General features: G+C 53.4%; 1 protein-coding gene across 1 annotated transcript; it reads left to right on the top strand.

Annotated features, from left to right (window-relative positions):
* The first annotated feature begins 3,589 nt into the window (after positions 1-3,589).
* VPS72 (vacuolar protein sorting 72 homolog) lies at positions 3,590-8,555 on the top strand. The gene is made up of 6 exons (XM_038768804.1): positions 3,590-3,711; positions 5,575-5,727; positions 5,811-5,925; positions 6,017-6,193; positions 7,854-7,998; positions 8,143-8,555. Exons 1-6 carry the CDS (start codon positions 3,595-3,597, stop codon positions 8,489-8,491), a joined length of 1,056 nt encoding a protein of 351 aa, XP_038624732.1. The 5' UTR covers positions 3,590-3,594; the 3' UTR covers positions 8,492-8,555.
* The last annotated feature ends 248 nt before the right edge of the window (positions 8,556-8,803 follow it).

Below are 8,803 nucleotides of genomic sequence, written 5' to 3'. Positions count from 1 at the left end.
TATATGTATATACGGTTGTACATATTTATTACTCTATTTTACTTGTACATATCTATCCTATTTATTTTATTTTGTTAGTATGTTTGGTTTCGTTCTCTGTCTCCCCCTTTTAGACTGTGAGCCCACTGTTGGGTAGGGACTGTCTCTGTGTGTTGCCAATTTGTACTTCCCAAGCGCTTAGTACAGTGCTCTGCACATAGTAAGCGCTCAATAAATACGATTGATGATGATGATGATGATGATATTGAGCGCTTACTGTGTGCAGAGCACTGTACTAAGCGCTTGGGAGGGTACGATATAATGCTAGAAAAGACACATTCCCTGCCCACAATGACCTTACAGTCTCAAGATGAGCTGACAGTCGGGGCCCGGTCCGGAGGGCTCCGGGCTCGTCTCCCGGCCTCAGGCCTTGCCCATCTCTGTGGCATTTTTAGACTGTGAGCCTACTGTTGGGTAGGGACTGTCTCTATATGTTGCCAATTTCTACTTCCCAAGCGCTTAGTCCAGTGCTGTGCACATAGTAAGCGCTCAATAAATACGATTGATGATGATGATGATGATTCAGGGCCCCCCTGCCCGCTGCCCCCGCCGGGCCCGGGTCACCGGGGGTGAGCGATGAGGCGGCGGGGAGGGCCCAACCCTGCTCATCAATTTCTGCCACATGTCACAGCTGGCCGGGTGGGGCCGGGAGCGGAGAAACTGAGTCAGAAGCATGTCCTTGCCCTATGACGGGGCGACGGAGCCATGGCAGGTGTGTGCACGGGGGCAGGGGGCCCAGCGACGGAGCTCCGGCCAGGGGGGGGGGGAAGCCTCTCCCGGATTCCCGGAACCGTCGCCGCGGCCCTGGCTCGGGGTCCTGATGACGGGAAGGGAGGGCGGGCGGGATTAGCAGGCAGATCATCATCCATCGTATTTATTGAGCGCTTACTGTGTGCAGAGCACTGGACTAAGCGCTTGGGAAGTCCAAGTTGGCAACATCTAGAGACAGTCCCTACCCAACAGTGGGATCACAGTCTAAAAGATGTCCTTTCTGTCTGGAAGTGGAGAGCTCCACTTTCCCCCCTCTCCCCCTCTCCTGTCGACCGATCTCTGCTGAGATCTCGGAGATGGGGACACCGATCTCTGCTGAGAGAAGGGATGATAATAATAATAATAATAATAATAGCATTTATTAAGTGCTTACTATGTGCAAAGCACTGTTCTAAGCACTGGGGGGGATACAAGGTGATCAGGTTGTCCCACGGAGGGCTCACAGTCTTAATCCCCATTTTGCAGATGAGGTCACTGAGGCCCAGAGAAGTGAAGTGACTTGCCCAAAGGCACACAGCTGACAGTTGGCAGAGCCAGGATATGAACCCATGACCTCTGACTCCAAAGCCCGGGGGCCAATTACTCTATTTATTTATTTATTTTACTTGTACATATTTATTCTATTTATTTTGTTAATATGTTTTGTTTTGTCGTCCGTCTCCCCCTTCTAGACCGTGAGCCTGCTGTTGGGTAGGGACCGTATCTCTATGTTGCCAACTTGGACTTCCCAAGCGCTTAGTCCAGTGTTCTGCACACAGTAAGCGCTCAATAAATACGATTGATTGATTGATTGTTGGGTTTTGTTCTCTGTCTCCCCCTTTTAGACTGTGAGCCCACTGTTGGGTAGGGACTGTCTCTATATGTTGCCAACTTGGTCTTCCCAAGCGCTTAGTCCAGTGCTCTGCACACAGTAAGCGCTCAATAAATACGATTGATTGATTGATATTTATTACTCTATTTATTTATTTTACTTGTACATATCTATTCTATTTATTTTATTTTGTTCATATGTTTGGTTTTGTTCTCTGTCTCCCCCTTTTAGACTGTGAGCCCGCTGTTGGGTAGGGACTGTCTCTATATGTTGCCAACTTGTACTTCCCAAGCGCTTAGTCCAGTGCTCTGCACACAGTAAGCGCTCAATAAATACGATTGATTGATTGATTGAAGGACTCCCCCTCGTCCCCCTCTCCATCCCCCCATCTTACCTCCTTCCCTTCCCCACAGCACCTGTATATATTTATATATGTCGGTACATATTTATTACTCTGTTTATTTATTTACTTGTACCTATCTATTCTATTCATTTTATTTTGTTAGTATGTTCGGTTTTGTTCTCTGTCTCCCCCTTCTAGACTGTGAGCCCACTGTTGGGTAGGGACCGTCTCTCTATGTTGGCAACTTGTACTTCCCAAGTGCTTAGTCCAGTGCTCTGCACACAGTAAGCGCTCAATAAATACTATTGATTGATTGTGCACACAGTAAGCGCTCAATAAATACGACTGAATGAATCATCATCATCGTATTTATTGAGCGCTTACTGTGTGCAGACCACTGAACTAAGCACTTGGGAAGGACAAGTTGGCAACATAGACAGTCCCTACCCAATAGTGGGCTCACAGTCTAAAAGAATGAATGAATGAATCAATCAATCAATCGTATTTATTGAGCGCTTACTGTGTGCAGAGCACTGGACTAAGCACTTGGGAACGACAAGTTGGCAACATAGGCAGTCCCTACCCAATAGTGGGCTCACAATCTAAAAGAATGAATGAATGAATCAATCAATCGTATTTATTGAGCGCTTACTGTGTGCAGAGCACTGTACTAAGCGCTTGGGAAGTACGGGTTGGCAACATATAGAGACAGTCCCTCTCCATCTTCCCCCTCTCCATCCCCCCCATCTTACCAATCTTACCATCATCATCATCATCAATCGTATTTATTGAGCGCTTACTATGTGCAGAGCACTGTACTAAGCGCTTGGGAAGTACAAATTGGCAACATACAGAGACAGTCCCTACCCAACAGTGGGCTCACAGTCTAAAAGGGGGGAGACAGAGAACAAAACCAAACATACTAACAAAATAAAATAAATAGAATACAAAATAAAATAAATAGAATACAAAACAAAATAAAATAAATACCAAGATAGAGTAATAAAATGAATGACCAGTAAGCACTCAATAAACACGATTATCATCATCATCATCATCAATCGTACTTATTGAGCGCTTACTATGTGCAGAGCACTGTACTAAGCGCTTGGGAAGTACAAATTGGCAACATATACAGTCCCTACCCACCAGTGGGCTCCCAGTCTAAAAGGGGGAGACAGAGAACAAAACCAAACATACTAACAAAATAAAATAAATAGAATAGATATGTACAAATAACAGATTCTTAGACTGGGAGCCCACTGTTGGGTAGGGACCGTCTCTCTATGTTGCCAACTTGGACTTCCCAAGCGCTCAGTACAGTGCTCTGCACGCGGTAAGGGCTCAATAAATACGATTGATTGACTGATTGAAGGACTGAATGAATGAATGAAGGAAGGGAGGGGCTCCAGGCCGGCCCGGTGACGTCACCGGGAGAGGGGCGGGGCTACTCTGGCGCTCGGCGCTCGGCTGGTTCTGCCTGCTCCTCAGCCCCCCCCTGGCGGTGGCGGGTGGGAGGGCGGGGCCGGGCGGGGCGGGCAGGCGGAGGTAGTGGCGCGCCGAGCGGCCCCAGGCCTAGGACCAGCCCTGGGAGGGGGGGGTCAGGGGTCAGGGGTCAGAGGTCGGCGACATGAGCCTGGCCGGGGGTCGCGCGCCCCGGAAGACGGCGGGGAACCGTCTGTCCGGGCTTCTGGAGGCCGAGGAGGAGGATGAGTTTTACCAGACCACCTATGGCGGCTTCACCGAGGCGAGCAGGGCCCGTGGGAGGGGGGCAGGACAACGACGACCACGGGGACTCTTAGACAATAATAATAACAATAATAATAATAATTGTGGTCTTTGTTAAGCGCTTACTATGGGGCCAAGCACTGAATGAATGGTTATTCCCCTTTTAGACTGTGAGCCCACTGTGGGGCAGGAACCGTCTCTCTATGTTGCCAATTTGTACTTCCCAAGTGCTTAGTCCAGTGCTCTGCACACAGGAAGCGCTCAGTAAATGCGATTGATGATGGAAACAGCCCGGGCTTTGGAGTCAGAGGTCATGGGTTCGAATCCCGGCTCCGCCAATTGTCAGCTGGGTGACTTTGGGCAAGACGCTTCACTTCTCTGGGCCTCAGTCCCCTCATCTGGAAAATGGGGGTTAAGACTGTGAGCCCCCCATGGGACAACCTGATCACCTTGTAACCTCCCCATCATCATCATCAATCGTATTTATTGAGCGCTTACTATGTGCAGAGCACTGGACTAAGCGCTTGGGAAGTCCAAATTGGCAACATCTAGAGACAGTCCCTACCCAACAGTGGGCTCACAGTCTAAAAGGGGGAGACAGAGAATAAAACCAAACATACTAACAAAATAAAATAAATAGGATAGATATGTACAAGTAGAATAAATAAATAAATAAGTAGAGTAATAAATATGTACAAACATATATACATATATACAGGTGCTGTGGGGAAGGGAAGGAGGTAAGATGGGGGGATGGAGAGGGGGACGAGAGGGAGAGGAAGGAAGGGACTCAGTCTTCCCAGCGCTTGGAACAGTGCTTTGCAAATAGTAAGCGCTTAATAAATGCCATTATTATTATTATTAGAAGGGGGAGGCAGAGAACAAAACAAAACATATTAACAAAATAAAATAAGTAGAATCAATCAATCGTATTTATTGAGTGCTTACTGTGTGCAGAGCACTGGACTAAGCGCTTGGGAAGTCCAAGTTGGCAACATCTAGAGACGGTCCCTACCCAACAGTGGGTTCACAGTCTAGAAGGGGGAGGCAGAGAACAAAACATATTAACAAAATAAAAGAGGTAGAATCAATCAATCGTATTTATTGAGCGCTTACTGTGTGCAGAGCACTGGACTAAGCGCTTGGGAAGTACAAGTTGGCAACATCTAGAGATGGTCCCTACCCAACAATGGGCTCGCAGTCTAGAAGGGGGAGGCAGAGAACAAAACACATTAACAAAATAAAATAAGTGGAATAAATCAATCAATCAATCGTATTTATTGAGCGCTTACTGTGTGCAGAGCACTGGACTAAGCGCTTGGGAAGTACAAGTTGGCAACATATAGAGACGGTCCCTTCCCAACAGTGGGCTCACAGTCTAGAAGGGGGAGGCAGAGAACAAAACAAAACATATTAATAAAATAAATGGAATCAATGAATCAATCGTATTTATTGAGCGCTTACTGTGTGCAGAGCACTGGACTAAGCACTTGGGAAGCAGCGTGGCTCAGTGGAAAGAGCACGGGCTTTAGAGTCAGAGGTCATGGGTTCGAATCCCGGCTCCACCACGTGTCTGCTGTGTGACCTCGGGCAAGTCACTTAACTTCTCGGAGCCTCAGTTACCTCATCTGTAAAATGGGGGTGATAACTGTGAGCCCCGTGCGGGACAACCTGGTCACCTTGTATCCCCCCCAGCGCTTAGAACAGTGCTTTGCATTTAGTAAGCGCTTAATAAATGCCATTAAAAAAAAAAAAGGACAAGTTGGCAACATATAGAGACGGTCCCTTCCCAACAGTGGGCTCACAGTCTAGAAGGGGGAGGCAGAGAACAAAACTAAAGATTTTAACAAAATTAAATCACCCCCCCGCCCCCCGCCCACAGGAGTCCGGGGACGACGAGTACCAGGGGGACCAGTCGGACACGGAGGACGAGGTGGACTCCGACTTCGACATCGACGAGGGGGATGAGCCGGCCAGCGACGGCGAGGTGGACGAGCCCAAGCGCAAGCGGCGAGTAGTCCTTAAGGCCTACAAGGTGGGCGCGGCGCCGGGGGGAGCTTGGGGGGGACCCGCGGCCCCCCGCCTCTGGCCTCTGAGCCCGCCGACCCCTGACCCCAGGAGCCCCTCAAGAGCCTGAGGCCGCGCAAGGCCAGCGTCCCGCCCGGCGGCTCCCAGAAGGCCCGAGAGGAGAAGGGGCGGCTGCCACCCAAGCTGCTGGACGACGGGAGCGACGGTGAGTGGGCGGGGGCGGGGGGCAGCGGGGGCGGCCGGCGGCGGCCGGGGGGCCCGCGGCCCCAGCGGACGACCCCCTTCCGGCCCGGCAGGCCGCAAGTCGATGCGCCAGTCGACGGCGGAGCACACGCGGCAGACGTTCCTGCGGGTGCAGGAGCGTCAGGGCCAGTCTCGGCGCCGCAAGGGCCCCCACTGCGAGCGGCCGCTGACCCAGGAGGAGCTGCTGCGCGAGGCCAAGGACACCGAGGAGCTCAACCTGCGCTCGCTGGGTGCGTGTCTGCCCGCCCGCGGCGGGGACGGAGGGGCCGGGACGGAGGGGAGGACCGACGGGGCCGGGTCAGGCCGGGTGGGGATGACCTAATGGGCCGGGCCAGGACAACGGGGATGGATGACTGGGCCGGGGCAGCTGGCGGGGATGACTCACCACCACCTAAAACTCAACATGTCCAAGACGGAACTCCTTGTCTTCCCTCCCAAACCCTGCCCTCTCCCTGACTTTCCCATCTCTGTTGACGGCACCACCATCCTCCCCGTCTCACAAGCCCGCAACCTTGGTGTCATCCTCGACTCCGCTCTCTCGTTCACCCCTCACATCCAAGCCATCGCCGAAACCTGCCGGTCTCAGCTCCACAACATTGCCAAGATCCGCCCATTCCTCTCCATCCAAACCGCTACCCTGCTCCTTCAAGCTCTCATCCTATCCCGTCTGGACTGCTATATCAGCCTTCTCTCTGATCTCCCATCCTCGTGTCTCTCCCCACTTCAATCCATACTTCATGCTGCTGCCCGGATTGTCTTTGTCCAGAAACGCTCTGGGCATGTTACTCCCCTCCTCAAAAATCTCCAGTGGCTACCAATCAATCTGCGCATCAGGCAGAAACTCCTCACCCTGGGCTTCAAGGCTGTCCATCACCTCGCCCCCTCCTACCTCACCTCCCTTCTGTCCTTCTCCAGCCCAGCCCGCAGCCTCCGCTCCTCTGCCACCGCTAATCTCCTCACCGTACCTCGTTCTCGCCCGTCCCGCCATCGACCCCCGGCCCACGTCATCCCCCGGGCCCGGAATGCCCCCAATCCCTCTGCCCCTCCGCCAAGCTAGCTCCCTTCCTCCCTTCAAGGCCCTACTGAGAGCTCACCTCCTCCAGGAGGCCTTCCCACACTGAGCCCCTTCCTTCCTCTCCCCCTCGTCCCCCTCTCCATCCCCCCATCTTACCTCCTTCCCTTCCCCACAGCACCTGTATATGTGTATATATGCGTGTACATATTTATTACTCTATTTTACTTGTACATATCTATTCTATTCATTTTATTTTGTTAGTATGTTTGGTTTTGTTCTCTATCTCCCCCTTTTAGACTGTGAGCCCACTGTTGGGTAGGGACTGTCTCTATATGTTGCCAACTTGGACTTCCCAGGCGCTTAGTCCAGTGCTCTGCACACAGTAAGCGCTCAATAAATACGATTGATGGATTGATTGTGAGCAAGGAATGGGACTGTTTATTGTTGTCCCGTCCTCTCCTGAGCGCTCGGTCCAGCGCTGTGCACACAGTGAGCGCTCAGCAAATACGATGGAATGAACGACTGAGCGGGCCAGGGCAGGCGGCGGGGGATGTTTTTTTTTTTATTTATTTATTTTATTTGTACATATCTATTCTATTTATTTTATTTTGTTAGTATGTTTGGTTTTGTTCTCCGTCTCCCCCTTATAGACTGTGAGCCCACTGTTGGGTAGGGACTGTCTCTATATGTTGCCAGCTTGTACTTCCCAAGCGCTTAGTCCAGTGCTCTGCACATAGTAAGCGCTCAATAAATACGATTGATGATGATGATGATGATGCTGTCCGAGTCGGGGAAGGCAGAGAGCAGGGCGTGGAGGGGAAGGGCTGGGCCCGGGAATGGGGGCGGCGCTGACCTGTGCCCCCGGACGCCCCCAGAGACGTACGAGCGCCTGGAGGCCGACAAGAAGAAGCAGGTGCATAAGAAACGCCGCTGCCCGGGGCCCGTCATCTCCTTCCACTCGCTGACCGTGCCGCTGCTGGCCGACCCCGGCGCCCGCGAGGAGAACGTGGACGTCGAGGGGTACGTGGCGGGCGCGGGGGTCACTCCCACACCGTCCCGCGCCTGCCCCAGCCCCTTCCCGTCTGAATCCCCCGGGCCTCCCCGCCGTCCGTGTGCGGGCGCGTCTCCCCAACCGGTGCCCCGGTGTCCGTCCCCCCCGCCCAGGCTGGACCCGGCCCCCGCGCCGCCGGCGCCCCCGGCCCTCTGCTCTCGCACCCTGGTGACGTTCAGCGACGACGAGACCTTCGGCTCGTGGTTCCCGCGGGGCCGGCCGCCCCGGGTGCCCGTGCGCGAGGTCTGCCCCGTGACCCACCGGCCGGCCCGCTACCGCGACCCCGTCACCGACATCCCCTACGCCACCGCCCGCGCCTTCAAGATCATCCGCGAGGCCTACAAGAAGTACATCGCCGCCCACGGGCTGCCGCCCGCCGCCTCCGCCCTGGGGCCCTCCCCGCCGGGCCCCCCGGACCCCCCGTGCCCCCGCAGCCTGAGACAGAAGATCACCCTCAAGTGACCCCGCTTCCCCCCGCCCCATCCCGCCCGATCGTTTTCATCAATAAAAGCCTCACGGCCCTTACGGTGGGCCCTTACGGTGGGCCCTCCGGTGTGCCTCGAAACGTTTGTTAGCGAGCGGGAGAGAGAGTGGGTGGGTATGTGACGGTGTGTCTGCGGGTTGCGTGGGGGCCGGCCTTGGGGTTCAAACTAGGAAAGGTGGGAGCCTTTTAGACCGTGAGCCCACTGTTGGGTAGGGACTGTCTCTATACGTTGCCAATTTGTACTTCCCAAGCGCTTAGTACAGTGCTCTGCACACAGTGAGCGCTCAATA

This window comes from Tachyglossus aculeatus, chromosome Y4, assembly GCF_015852505.1.
Source record: "Tachyglossus aculeatus isolate mTacAcu1 chromosome Y4, mTacAcu1.pri, whole genome shotgun sequence".
In the NCBI taxonomy this organism is placed as follows: Eukaryota; Metazoa; Chordata; class Mammalia; order Monotremata; family Tachyglossidae; genus Tachyglossus; species Tachyglossus aculeatus.
This window is presented reverse-complemented; position numbering and strand designations above follow the sequence as displayed.

Bases quoted from the DNA above. Each gene is read 5' to 3' on its own strand.
- VPS72 (XM_038768804.1), top strand. From the start codon at position 3,595: ATGAGCCTGGCCGGGGGTCGCGCGCCCCGGAAGACGGCGGGGAACCGT. The intron at 5,926-6,016 runs GTGAGTGGGCGG...CCGGCCCGGCAG, and splicing joins GCTGGACGACGGGAGCGACG to GCCGCAAGTCGATGCGCCAG. The intron at 7,999-8,142 runs GTACGTGGCGGG...CCCCCCGCCCAG, and splicing joins GAGAACGTGGACGTCGAGGG to GCTGGACCCGGCCCCCGCGC.